Below are 14,651 nucleotides of genomic sequence, written 5' to 3'. Positions count from 1 at the left end.
CACACACACACACACAGCCTCCAACCAGACTCTAAAGAAAAATGCTTCGCTCTGTCCTCAAGCCCTCCGACCTGCATTTCCTTTTCAGTTTGGAACCCTGCCCTTCATAATACCCTGGACTCACTGCCCAGAAAAACAGGGAAGTTACTCTCCAGGAAGCCATGGAAATGAGGCATAAAAAGTGGGTCACCATTTCTCCACCAGCCAAGCTACGTCTCAGACGTTATCAAGAGTGACACCACCACGATGCCTCCACGTGGGATCTGTGTCAAACGCATTCTATACCAGCAGCTGACACGCTGACAGCTAATGACCTGCTAGGCATCACATGCAGTCAAGTTATTTTTAGATTTGTAGGTGTCTTTTCAGGCTGGTACAAGTGAACCATGCTAGGATTGAGTGGCTGAAAACTCTCTCAAGGAGAGAGGTGCCCAGGGTGGAGTGACACCAGGCATTGGACACAAAGCAGCCCTTCTGCCCATTTTCCAGGTAGGTGTCCTTAGAAGTGGGTGAGGAGAGAAGCCAATGAGAAGGCATGTGAATGAAACCATCTAAATAGAAAAAAGAACTCTGCCTGTCCTAGACACTGACATGACACAGAACTCTTTCTTCCGTGCACCTGTGTGCCTCTAAATATCCTAAGGTTTCTTTAGAAAGAACCTCCTGTTCCACCTCCACAGATATTTTTTCCCCTTTATTTTCTCACTTATATTTTATAAAAGCAGAGATTGCAAGCTGTTTCTCAAGCTGGTTCTATCTGTGTCTAGAAAACAGATGTGCCTTGTTTGACCTGCATGAGGCTCTACATTTTAACCAGCTGCCACCATGAAAAGAAATCAGGAAAGGCCATATTAAAATATCTATAAAATTTTGGGGCTTCTTTTGGAAAAACTGGAAGATCTGGCAACCTGGGTTCTTATTTGCGCATGACAGTGATCAAATGACTTTGAAACTAGCAGCTTCCATCTTTAACCCTTTCATACCCTGTGGGATATCTATCTCCCACCTACATTTTCCATCTCAGGGGTTTTGTGGGAAACCGGTATCCCACACTATGTGCTTGCTGCCATCTAGTGGGGGGCCTGCATAACTGTGTGAATTTGAAGAAATGAGTTTTATCCCACCAACCCACCACCTAAGGATCTGACCAATTGTATCAAAACGTCTATTATCTCAACATTTTTTGTATTTTACTAAAAACGTTTTCATTACTAAAAACACATGGTCTCAGTGGAAAATTCAAAGCCGATAGTAAGTTGGTCTGGAAAGAGTTAAACTGGATCGATGAACCCTAGTTTACTCTGTTGTTGTTATTATGTGCCATCAAGTTGCCTGTGACTCATAGCAAACTTATGTACAATAGCTCTGGGCCTGCCTTGTCCTGAGACAGTCTTACTGACTCCGACAACACCTACCCCCATTGCTCTAATTACTGTATCAATTCATCTCATCCAGGGTCCTCCTCTCCTGCGTTGCCCCTTCACCCCTCTGAGAATGAGATCCTTCTCTAAGGACTGGTCCCTCCTGACCGCATGCCCAAAGTATGTGAGACAGAGCTTTAAAAGCCTACCCTCCAAGGAGAAACTTGGTTTCACCCTCTCCAACACAGACCTGTTTTCCTGGTGGTCCATTGTATGTTCAAGACTCTTCTCCAGCCCCATAACTTGAAGGCATCAATTCTTCTTCTATCATCCTTAGTCATTATTCAGATCTCTGATGCATAGCAAGTAATTGTGAAGAAGATGGACTGGATCAGGTACACCTTAGTCTCTAGACTGATATTGTTGCTTCTCCGTACTCTGAATAGGTTCCTGACAGCAGATTTACCTAATGCAATTCACATTTTTATTTCCTGACTGCTGGTGCCAAAAGTGTTGATTGTGGAGCCGAGCAAGCTGTAACTGTCAACAACCTCAATCTCTTCTCCATCCATCGTGGTGCTGCCAGTTGGTCCAGTGGTGAGAATCTTTGTCTTCTTGATGTTGGGCTTCAATCCATATTGAAGACTACAGTCTTTGACCTTCTGCAGCAAGCATTTCAGGTCCTCCTCAGTTTCAACAAGCAAGGTTGTGTCATATGCATAACGCTGGTTGTTGATGAGTCTTCCTCCAATCCGGATGCCGCACTTCTCCTCATCAAGCCCACATTCTCGAATGATCTGTTCTGCATATAGATTGAAAAGGTACGATCTCCACTACTCATTTTTGTCTTGCCAACTCTGAAGCCTGCTGCCAGCTGTCACATATTCATATTGTCCGTGGCTCATTTCTGTCACTTATGGTTCTAAGGGCATCTAGCGCCTTCCCTGGGTATTTGCCGCTAACAGCAGAATTCTAAAATAATGCACAATTTCATGTTTTACATCCTTTGGAATTCATTCTAAGCAGATCTGACCTATATGCTTTTGCAGGACAGAATATTAATGGAGAAAAGGAGACAACAGAAGGAGGAGGGCATCTCATTAGTGTCAATGTTTCAACCACAGTTAAGTATTTATGTGAACATTCTCGTGTGAATTGTGTTTCTTTAGAGAGGGGAAATTCCAGGCACTCTAATTAGTCTGAAGAAGGTAAAAAGATGCAAAGATGAATTAATCAGATACACAAAGCTGGTTAGAGGCCATTATACAAACTTCTCCAACCTCTAAAATGCAAATGATTAGAAAAGTAGGCGAAATCATAAGCCGTGAGTAAGGACACACGGCATTGTGGCTCAGAGAATCGTGTTCATGGACAGCAGACATGTTTGACCAGTAACAAGCAGTGTGGGAGGGACAGAGAGGGGAATGAGAATGAGAAGGGAGGGGTGGAGAAGGGAGAGAGAAGATGCGGACATTGGGCCTGGGCAAACACTAACCTCACGTGTTAGAATGGGAATGAAAATGACCTCTGCCAAAGACCTGGGGCCCAAAGCCACAAGAATCCCAACTCCAACAAAACATTCACTTTGGCTGGCTCTTCGGGGAAAAAATTAGTAACCTTTGGCCTTTTTTTGTAGAACAGTTTTTAAAAGTAGATGCCGGCCGGCTGGACAGCTCCTCACCACTACACCAAACCACACCAAATTTCCCAGAAAAAGGTCAACAGGATTTTCTCCCCTTCGGAGGAACACAAGCCCTTCCTCCTCATGAACACATCACTCAGGACGTGGCCCCCTGACATGCAAACTGCTCTTCTTAGCAAAGCCCAGGCTCCTTTGTGATCTCTATTTCCTGTATGATAATAGCTTGCCCCCCCAAAAATACTAAATCTTTTTTGCAACATTCATGTTTTTAAAGTAAAGTATTATTAGCATGAAAACTGTTTTCTCCTTCAAGTTGAATGGCCATAAAACTTGGACCCTTCCTGAAACTGTGCTTTGTGGAGGAATGAGAGTTCTAAGAATTCTGTGAGTCGCCTCACCTCGAATTTCTGCCTAAGTTCCACGTTTCCTTCTTCGTCCCCTTCCGGGATGGGTACATTGTAGTACTCGCCTTCTTCTTGGTTAAGTAACTTGTACCTTAAAAGACACAGGAGAGAGAAGGGTGATGCTCACTGCGTTTACAAAATTACACTACAAGGTCCCCAACTCCTCTCTTCCAACTTCTAGTCGAGCTGCGTCCTGTGGCCCTGTTGTTGTTGTGGTTCTTGGGTTACGGGCAGTTGACTCCCACCCATAGCAAACCTGTGTACAGCAGAACAAAGCCCCGTCCAATCCTGCACCATTCCCACAATCCCTGCAGCCCACTGTGGCAGTGACCCTGTCTATCCACTTCCTTGAGGGTCTTCCTCTTCTTCGTTGACCCCCTTCCTTTCCAAGCATGACGTCTTTCTCCAGAGCGGCCTCTCCAGATAATGTGCCCGAAGTCTGAGAAGTCTCACCATCCTTTCTTCAATGGTCTAGTCCCAGCTAACTACACATTCAAAGCTATTTTAGTGACATATGGACGTGTTCCCTGAATCTCTAGATGGTCTAATATTTCCAGCTAATAACTCCAGTTGACACGGACACATTCAGCCTCAGGGGTGTCCTTACCATCCACTGGCTGGCATCTTCATCAGCTCGGAAACACCAAAGGACAGGGATCCCATGAAGTCGTTTCGTGTTGTTCGATCCCAGTCCCAGATTTCTACAGACAGTCGTCGGTCTTTGTCTGAAGGCTTTAATTTGCTACAAAAGAACAGACACACACATACTCCATGTTACATTAAAGGTTACTGATTTGTACATGTTCATGATCTGAGCTTGACACAGTGAAAAAGGTATATTCAATTTGCTCTTCTGAACTCATTGCTCACGAAGTACCAGCTCCTTATTCTGGCAACCAAAGAGCTAGCCCAGGAGGTGGCCAATGAAGGCCCGTAAGCCAAATCTGGCCCACTGCCCATTTTTGTCAATAAAGTTTTATTGGCACACAGCCCTAACCATTTGTCTACACACTGTCTGAGGCAAATCTGGCACTAGAGCAGCAGAGCTCGGTAATGTGACAAAGATCATATGGCTCATAAGACAGAAAAATATCTCCTGTTTGATCAGTTATAAAGGAGCCCTCTTGGCACAGTGGCTAAGCATTTGTCTGCTATACCAAAAAGGTTGGCAGTTCAAACCCACCTGTTGCTCTGTAGGTGAAAGATGTTATCAGTCTGCTTTCCAAAAGTCTATATATACAGCCTTTGAAACCCTATGAAGTAATTTTATTCTGTCCTAACCAGTCAAAATTGACTTGAAGGCAGTGAGGGTTGTTCTTTTGTTCGTCTGTTTGTGGTTTTTCCCATTACAGCAAAAAGCTTGCTGGCTGTTGTATACAATTAAGAAGTCCCTGACTGGTTGTTCGGATAGACTGCGTCTTGGATTCCAGTCTCCAGACACGACCTTGTCCTTGTGCTCAGCTATCATCAGTGTCTTCTCAACACGAGTTTGACTCTTGTCCAAATATTTCCCTTTTCCTTTTCTTCCCACTCTCTACCTCTGAACCCTCTGCAGCCGTTCAAGGCCCATTTTAAATGCTGCCTCTTCCAAGAAGTCTTCCCTGTTTGAAAGCATGGAAGAGTCTCCCATTTCTGTGGGAGGAGTACTTTCTGTATCATTCCTTACACCGTGTTTTTATACTACTTAAATTTTTGTCTTACCTCCTCCTAACTCTCTTAATAGTCTGAGTCCATCACCTTAAGATAGGCACATACCTTAAACATTTGTATACCAGGTATAATACCTTACCAGACATTTTTTTACAGTGTGGATAATCTATTACATAAATGCTCATCTGGAGCCGGTACTATGAGAACATCTGTCTATCTTTCTCCCTCAGAAAGCTGGTGGATTTGAACCGTGTACCTTTGTGTTGGCAGCATAGTTCTTTACCACTGAGCCATCAGAGCTCCCTACTATGGAAGCTTTGGATGAGGAGACCCACTGCCATGGAGTTGATTCTGCCTCCCGGTGACTGTCCACTAGGTTTCTGAGGCTGTAAGTCATTAAGGAAGGAGACGGCCCCTCCTTCTTCTACAGACTGTCTGGTACCTGCCACCTTTCCAGTTAGCATCACAATGCACTGTGCCACCAGGGCTCCTTCACCTCCTGGTGAACTGGCCACATTAGCACCCATCAGCCTAGGATGCTAACCACTAAGGGCTTAAGGGATGCAGTGATGTTGGAAATCACAATAAACCCCGTTCTTGTCTCACATAACGAGCTGGGCAGTTGGGCGGCAGGAAAGCAATCCAGGGGAAGGAGAGAAGGGACCACTTACAACGTGAAGGACTCGTTCCACTGGGGGTTGAGTGTAGAGCGGATGGTTTTGGTTTTTTGTTTGCTTTCATTTTTAGGATCAGGAATAAGCTTCAGCTTCACATAAGGATCTGAAAGCCCATTTGGATCCATAGGGATTAGATTTTTTGCATCTCGTACTGTGAAAAGAGAGAGAGAAACAAAGAAAACCCAAACGTTACAAAAAAGACTAGGATTGCTCAATGTCCTATGTCCATACTGAGCTGAAAGGCAGAAACTGCAGGATGGCGCTTGAGGGGAGAGATGGCCAGGACCAGAAGCTCCTGACGTTGAACGGGAGACAAGCCACCTGCTGCTGTCCCTGCCAGAGGTGGCACATGCTCTGTCTCTTTGAGTCCCTGGGATGCAGCTTTGTTGCTCAAAGTGTGGTCCTGGGCCAGGCAACACCTGGTTTGTTAGCAATACAGAGACCTGGAGACCATCCAGACCTGCTGAAGCAGAGCCTGCACTTTAATGAGACACCCAGGTGGAGTCCCCTGCACGTCCCTGGAGCACTGGACGGTCCTAGTTCCAGCAACGCTTTCATGGCCAGAGGACATGCATTGGTCCACTTAGAGTTTGTGCAGGTGTCTGGCAGGAATGTGCATAATACTTCTAACAGAAGGTTTGCTTGATGGTGCTTTGAAATCATGGTATTTCAAGTAGGAAGTTCCTCCAGTGGTGTGAATGTATAAAACCTTTGTCTTATGGCTTTGGTGATCATGTGACTCTCAAATGAATAACTTATCTTAAGGCCCAATAGTGTATCTTTATGCAAATCACCAATCATTCCTACTCATTCTCGCCTTCTACACTTTTTTTGCCAGCCAGATGACACTCCTCTCTCACACTCCCCAGGTTTTCCTAGGTCCACTATGCTAATTTTTGTTCACAACACCAGGTAATGATGGGGAAGTATGTGATCAGTCCTCCTCCAGGTGTGCTCTCAGGAGGCACCTTCCTGGGGACCAGGAAATGAGAAGAATAAGAACCTCCTGTCTTGTGGACAGCCTGGGGCTAGTGGGGTGCCACGTGCCACATGGCTCTCCCAGGCTGGAAACTGTCTACTTGCTGAGGGATTTAGAAGGCAACGCAGAGAGCATAGCACTAAGAAGGAAGAAACACAAACCACCATCATGGACAGCCACTGCAGGGTGCCTTGTACGTTACCCCAGGTTTCCAAAAGTTCACATTACAAAAAATAAAACAAACCTCCAACAAACAAATGTGAATGAAGAATAGTGTGAAACTCAATGTATACAAACTTTGTAAGCAAACCAATAAAAGAGAAGGAAAAAATAAAACAATAAATGCAATTCATCAGATCAATAAAAGCAAACGGCATGAATAAAAACAAAAAACAAACAAAGACCCAACAAGATTTGTTAAGAGCAAATGATTAGTTCTCATGCCTCACCCCACCTATTTGGCCTTCAGAGTTCAAGGTTATGAATGTCTCCCATATACAGTTTATCACAATCCATCGCAGCCAACGTTTTAGCACGACTCAATGCTCATTGTGTAGGTGCTCACATACCTCCTCAGGTGACAGCCACGGGCACACGCAGCGCGGACTCAGAATCGGCTCTGCAGGTGTCCATGGCCTTGTTCCCAACAAGCAGGACCCGGGCCCAGCAGCCCCAGCATCACCTGGCGCTGGTTAGACAGATCCTCGGTGGGGTTCCAGCATGCTTTCCAGAGACAGAAGCACGCATGCGCATGCAGGATTCATTTGCAAGGAGGACTGTTCCCCGAGAAAGGAATGTCCTCTCAGAGATGCAGCTGGCTGTGGTTTACTGCAATGAGCGCAGCTGTCGAAAGCCCTGTACATCCAGAGCACAGTCTACGTTACGATGAGTCTGCTACACAGGACTGGGCCTGCCCACTATCTTTCCCGCGTGTCTCACTCCATCCACTTAGAGAACACGATGCACTTTGTAGCATAGCGGATCTGCTTTTTAATCTTACCTCCTTCACTGGGAAACACTGAGTCCTAGGAAGCATACCTCTCTAAGATTGTAGCTAGGCAATGACAGAGGAACTGCTGAGGAAACCAGAGGAACTGAAGGTGGCTTGGTGGCACAACGATTAAGCGTTCAGCTGCCCACCATAAAGTTGGAGGTTCAAATCTAACCAAAAGGAAGAAAAATAAAATCTACTTGGCACCAGCAGTCAGGAAATAAAAAAACATATTGCGATGGGAAAGTCTGCTGTTAATGACCTCTCTAAAGTACTCAAGAGCAACGGTGTCTCTCTAGAGACTAAGGTGCGCCTGATACAGGCCATGATCTTCGCAATCACTTGTTATGCATCAGAGTTGGACAATGACTAGGGAGGACGGAAGGAGAATTGATGCCTTTGAGCTGTGGTGCTGGAGAAGAGTATTGAATGTACCATGGACTGCCAAGAAAACAAACAGATTCATCCTGGAGAGGGTTAAACTAAGCTACTCCTTGGAGGCAAGGATTCTGGGGCTTTGTCTGACATACTTTGGGCGTGTTGTAAGGAGGGACCAGTCCTTGGAGAGGGACATCATGCTTGGGAGGGTAGAGGGACGGCACAAGGGGGGAAGACCCTCTATGAGATGGATTGACTTAGTGACTGGGGTAATTGGGATGCGTGTGTCAGAAGCAGTGCAATTGGCACAGGATAGAGCAGGGTTTAGGGCTGTTGTACATAGGGTCGTTATGAGTCGCAAATGACTCAACGGCACATAACAACAACAACATTTCCTGATTACAGGTGAGAAAATGCTATGAGGATGTTGAGTCAAAAAGGAAAAAAGGAACCCCGTAGGGCAGTGACTGAAGTGTTCGACAATTGAGGTGAGGTAGTCCAAACCTTTACAGGAGAAGGTGTACCAGTGGGCGTCCATGAAGGCTTCTATCCTTAGAAACGTTAGCTGGCGGTTTATTCTATTTTGCCTTATTAGGATCACTATGAGCACCATCGACTCAACGGGCAGAAGGTTTGGGGCTTTGGGGTTATACGCTGAAATTCACTTGAGGCACCTAACAGAAGGAACGTATCAAAAGAGTCTTGCATGATTGGGGGCTGAGTGGGGAGACACTCTAAGTGTTTCAAGGTGTCAGAAATGGTTTCAGACTCACTCCCACTACATGTCATCAGAATCCTCAAGGAGGTGAGGTGGGAAGTCCCCAGAGCAGCAGGCCACCTGAGGACTCACTTCTTCATTATGCAGAAGATGCAGGGGGCGTGGTCTCACAGAACAACCTCCCAAGGGCCATCAGAGCTGAGAAGAACAGAGTTCTATGAAGAGGAAAGCAAAGGAGGACACAGGGCTCTCTCCATTAAGCCCTGGGATAGGAAACAGCTGCTTTCCAAAGGGCAGAAAACGCGCCGCGAAGTCCCACACAAGCTGCCAAGATGTCCTGAGCTGCCTCCTGCCAGCTGCAGAGTGACTGTGGCCTTGACTTTAACCAACAGCAATGATATCCCTGACAGGGACACGCACAGTCCTTTAAAGGCTGATCACTTAGAGTGGGATGAGCTAAACCTTGATGGGATTTAGAGCTGTAGGCTTCCTACTGAGATGTTATCATTTAAGTCACAAATAAAAGAGTTCTCAATTCCAAATGTCACTGAAGCAGGCAGTGGGTGCAAAGTGAAAATTTCTTACCTCAGCAGGGACCAGCCTGCCTGACTCAGGACCTGATTCCATCAGGGCCACCCCAGTCTGGACTGAGGGTGGTCAACCTGACTTCCATCTGCTCGGAACACGGGAATGAATGCTGGCTTGGCCCTTATAAGGCTGTGTAACCCCAGGTGGTTTTGTGATTAAATGCTCAGCTGTTAACGGAAAGGCTGGTGGTTTAAACCCACCAGCTGCTCCAAGAGGGAAAAAGGTGGAGGTCTTCTGTAAAGATTATTGTTTGTAAGGGCCACTGAGTCAAATAAGACTTAGGGCAAGCCTCGGCCCAGCGGATGGGAGTCGTCCCCAGCCTCCGTCAGCTCAGGCCCGCTGCTGGAGCCTCAGTGCTGATCCGTCTACTCGAGGAACCTCTCTTTCGCTGACCTTCCATTTTTCATTTCTTGTCTCTCGTTCTCAACAAGAATAAAGCTGTTTTGGCTGACGGAATTAACATTGAAAAGCAGCAATGGCTTCTGCTCTTTAGAAAGAGCAGGATAGAAGGATTAATGGAAATAAGAATTACAGAGATGGAGAAGTGAGTACCTCGTGGGTACTGTAAACAATGTCCTAAAACAGTATATGCATGCTTAATGAAAAGCCAACATGCTTTGTCTGCTTTCACTCCAATCACAATAGAGAAAAAAAAACAAACAAACCCAAAACACCCAAAGCAACAACTCAACTCCTACTCTTTTATAAGCAAATTATTGAGAAAATAATTGGTCTTTGTAATTACTTGCTATGCATCAAAGAGCTGGACAATGACTAAGGATGACAGAAGAAAAACTGATGCTTTTGAGTTGTGGTGCTGGGGAAGGGTCTTGAACATACCATAGATCACCAAGAGAACAAACAGGTCTGTATTGAAGAGGGTGAAACCAGGCTGCTCCTTGGAGGCTAGGATTTTGAAGCTCCGTCTCACATACTTCGAGCACGCAGCCAGGAGGGACGGTCCTTGGAGAAGGACATCATGCTCGGAAGGGACCCCAGATGAGACGGATTGACACAGTAATGGGGATAGGTGGTGTTAGAGTCCGTGAGACTGGCTCAGGACAAGACAGGCTTCAGAGCTGTTGTACATAGGGCCGCTATGATTTGCAGGCAACTCAGCACATAACACCACCAACAACATCAAGAAGAACTTGTTTTCTTTTTAAGAATGAGTGTGCAATTCCTGCTCCAAATGGGAGATGGACTGTAAGTGGGGAAAGGACTTTTCTTCCTTGCTCACTCTCAGACAGCAGCAGGGACTCTACTCCGAGAGTCTGCCCTTAAAGGGGTCCGGACACAGATGAACTCGGTCAAGCTCTCTGGCACCAGGACCCCTCAACAGCCCTGGAACCTTTGTGAGGAAGACACATCTGCTGGAAAAGGGCATCTCCTCTCTGGTATTGGCTGTTTCAGCATAGAGAGGCTGTTCCACAACTTGAATAGCAATAAAGAATACTCATTATATTCCCATCTTTTGGCATCAGAGGCCTGTTTTGAAAAGATCAGCTGCCGATTCCCGCATTAAAACAAACCAGCCCAGCTGAAAGGTCATATAATTCCCTGAGAATGTAAGATATCATTTCTGGATCATATATACATAAATACGATTGTGAAGACAGAGAGTCTTCATATGGTTTCCTGCATCACAGGAAGCTGTCTGATAGGTTACTAGGTGACTCAGGACATTGATGTTTCAAATAAATGTTTCTGAATAAGACTGCAAGAGTGTGAGTGTGTGGACAGGTACATGGCTGTGTCTTCGTCTTAGAGGGTGGGGTCAGAGCCAAAGGAGTTTCAGGGTACAGGGGACCCACCTTCACAGACTGGGAATGATTGGTGATTTTGCCAAGGACATGCCAAAGGGGAAGTGAAGGACTTGGGCAGGCGGGTGACAGTCAGGCTTCCTCCAGGAGAGGCAACTCACACCCACAAGGGACAGCAGCATTCACGGCCAAGGACTGCAGTCCTGAGGGCAGGTTCAATGCACATCCCTGGAAGAGTGCTTCCCCGGTGTGGACAGGGCTGCGGATCTCACCCAACTTCTCCTTCCGAGGGCGCCATAACTCAGGGTGGACAACTGGCTTCAAATTCTTGTTCAAATTAGATAAACAATTACAATCTCTCAATCCCTACACTTGTAAAACAGGGACAGGAGTCATGCCTGTGTTTCAGAGCTGTTGTGAAGAATAAAGCGGCTAATACAGCACACAGGCTGTAGGACACAGACTGCAACAAAGGAAGTTTACGTGTGTATTTGCTGTTACTATTAACTGCGGCCAGCTGCTGTGAACTTGATTCTGACTCCTGGTGATCCCTAGTTCCATACCCTTGGCATGCTCCACAGTGAGCTGTTCTGCTTACGCCAAAGGCTGTGAGTCTCCAGAGGTTCGAATCCACCAGTGGCCTCCACAGGAGACAAAAGAGCAGTCTCCTCCCACTTTGACTTATGGCCTGGGAAAACGGACAAGAGGGATGCTGTGTGCTGGAAGTGACTTGATGGCAGTGAGTTTGAGTTCTGAGGTATTTAGAAAGGAGATCACCAGGCCTTTCTTTTGAGGCATCTCCAGGTGAACTTGAAGCTCCAACCTTTCAGTTATCAGCCAAACCTTCCACGTGCACCATCAAGAAGCCCCGTTATTACAGCAGTGTGGGCATCTGCGATTAAATCACCATCACCACTGCCTCACTACGGTCCCCAGGTCCTTCAGTCCTTCTCTGTGGCTCAGGAGACAGGGTTAATGCTTAGGAGAAAGGAACCATGTACATTAAAGAGACAGTCTCTCAAATCCTAATAAACTACGGAAAATGGTGCCAATGGTCAGCTCCCAGTTGTTCCAAAAAACAGGGGAATAAAAAAAAAAAAAGCTTAAATCCTTGCTATATACTGTGCCAACATGGTTACCCATGGTGGACAGTGTTTGGTGGCACTCCCCGATTAAAACAAGCTTGGAAGCAGGAGTGGCATCCACTTCTGGAAACCCTATGAACAGTACTCAGGTCTTTCATTCATAGGGTTGTTATGAGTCTTCTATGACTCGACGGCACCTTACAATAACAACATATTTCAGAAAACATGAAACGCCATGACCCACTGCCCTACAGTCAATTCTGACTCACAGTCACCCTACAGGCGTAGAGCTGTGTGATGTGGTTTCCAAGGTGGCAAAGCTTTAGGGCAGCCACCAGCCCTTATTTCTCCATAGGCAGATAGGGGTTTTTAAAACACTAACCATCTAGGGAGCTCTGGTGGCCTAGTGGCAGGAAGCTGCATTGCAATCCCAGAGGTGTGTGGTTTGAATCCACCAGATGCTCTACTGGAGAAGGAGGGGCAATCTCCTCCTGTACCAGTCAGATCAGATTTGATGGTACACACACACACACACGATAAATTAAAAAAACACCCCAAAAACCAACAGTCTAGTTATCAGTCAAGTACTTTAACCACAATTCCACCAGAGCTCCTGTACGTGGATACCTGCAACATGACTTCTGATGTGCCGTAAAAGAGCTAGTCACGAACTCACCACCTAACAGAAGAACAAGGTCATGGCCAGCACCTCTGCACCTGATGGGCCACCCCAATCCCACCTCCCTGCTCCCTGGCAGGGTTGGCACCTCGCTCTGAGCTTCCTTTAGGGCATTCTGACTGGGCACGGGCCAAGGTGAGGGTGAGTGGAGGCTCTGAAGCTTGCTCCACGAGCACACAAACTCCAGACGCTTTCCTGAAGGCACAGCTATACTCCTCTTGCCAAGAGACTGGACTTGCCTCTGCTGGCCCATGGTAACCCTGTCTGTCACACACCTCCTACCTGCAGGGCGTTGTTTGGCAATGCTCACAAAACTACAGGGCAACATAACTGCTTAAGTAATCTGTTCTACTGCAGAAAAGAAGTCTCTGTTTTTCCTGCCCTCGTCCCCCACCCCGCTCAGAGCATTCTTTGTTCATGGCCACTGTTTGAGAGTCAACAGCGTGGACAAAGGCAGAAAACAGGGGCTTTCTGCAAGTGAGGACTGGTCAGTGGGTGCTGACTCAGCGGCCCTCACCCCTCCCCAGCTGCAAAACCAAGAGTCAACACAATTCTGCAATCCCACCCAACCTTGAGTGGGCAGAAGTTACGTTCCCAGGCACCACAGAGAAAACACATTCCTCTTTGTTGAAGTCAGCAAACTGCAAGAGAAATGTTGAGCATGGAAATGGTGTGTGGGGATATGCAAGTGCAGGCAATAAGTCAGGGTTTGGTGTGGCTGGAAGACTGATACCACCCAGCATCAGACAACAGATGGGGTCTTCCCTTATCCAAGACCCAAGTCCTCATGTCACAGAAAGTGGCCTCAAACCCAGAGAAGGAGACGTTCATAACACCTTTCCCCCCTTCAAAGAATTTTGCTGTCAAATGCTGTCAAGTCCATTATGACTTAGAGTGAGCCCATGTGACAGAACAGAACGAATGGCCCAATATGATTTTTTAGATATACTTTGTGTCTGTAGTCAGAAGGGGCCATTCCTTGGAAAAGGAAAACATGCTGGGAAAAGAAGAGTCAGTGACAGGTGAATCCTCAATGAGATGCACTGACCTAGACTCCATAAAGGGTTCACATGGAACGGATGACTCAGGATGAGGGCGAGGACTTAATGTCCAGCACCCAGGGTCACTATGAGATGGCGTTGACATGACAACACCTAACAATACCACCTCCACAGGAGCAGATTGCCAGGCCTTTCTCCTGCAGAGCCAGTGGGTACATTTCAGCTGCTGACCTTGGTTACGAGCTGAAGCCACGGACCCTTAGCACCACCGTGGGCCTTCACATAACTCATAAACGAATGTCTTATAAAGACGCCTTCACATTCGAATAGAAGTTGAATGCTGAAGAACCTTGATGGATTGCCTCATTTCCAAGAGGTGATGATTGTACTGCATGTGTGTGTGTATGTGTGTGTGTGTGTGTGTGTGTGTGTGTGCACGTGCATGAGCGCATGCACCCTTTTCACTTCCTTGTTGAGCCTGAGTGCTTTGAACCATAGGGTCCTGAGATTGTGGCCAGCTCCTGGGCAGCCCAGAACCAAGGAGGACAATGAAGATGATGGGAAAGAGGTGGTGGAGGGATGGCCCGGAGCACTGATTAGAGGTGTGGGTGTCAGAGGTCACTAAGGGGACTCTGACTGGGCACTTGGGACATGCAGGCATCTGCCTGTGGACAGGTGAGTGCCTGAGTCCTGTAAGATATCACAGGGACAAAGGGCATAGGATTCAGTGGCCTG

At 46.7% G+C, this 14,651-nt stretch overlaps 1 protein-coding gene across 1 annotated transcript in view; it reads right to left on the bottom strand.

Annotated features, from left to right (window-relative positions):
* Positions 1–14,651, bottom strand: part of PRKCA (protein kinase C, alpha) — a 289,399-nt gene that overhangs the window by 96,927 nt on the left and 177,821 nt on the right. Inside the window, exons 4-6 of the mRNA XM_006886263.1 lie at positions 5,729–5,885; positions 4,015–4,149; positions 3,402–3,498 (exon numbers count right to left, since the gene is read on the bottom strand). Of these exons, the coding sequence (XP_006886325.1) occupies positions 3,402–3,498; positions 4,015–4,149; positions 5,729–5,885 (389 nt within the window). The remainder of the gene's footprint in view (positions 1–3,401; positions 3,499–4,014; positions 4,150–5,728; positions 5,886–14,651) is intronic.

This window comes from Elephantulus edwardii, unplaced genomic scaffold (assembly GCF_000299155.1).
Source record: "Elephantulus edwardii isolate Elephantulus edwardi_28Jun2011 unplaced genomic scaffold, EleEdw1.0 scaffold00048, whole genome shotgun sequence".
Classification (NCBI taxonomy): Eukaryota; Metazoa; Chordata; class Mammalia; order Macroscelidea; family Macroscelididae; genus Elephantulus; species Elephantulus edwardii.
This window is presented reverse-complemented; position numbering and strand designations above follow the sequence as displayed.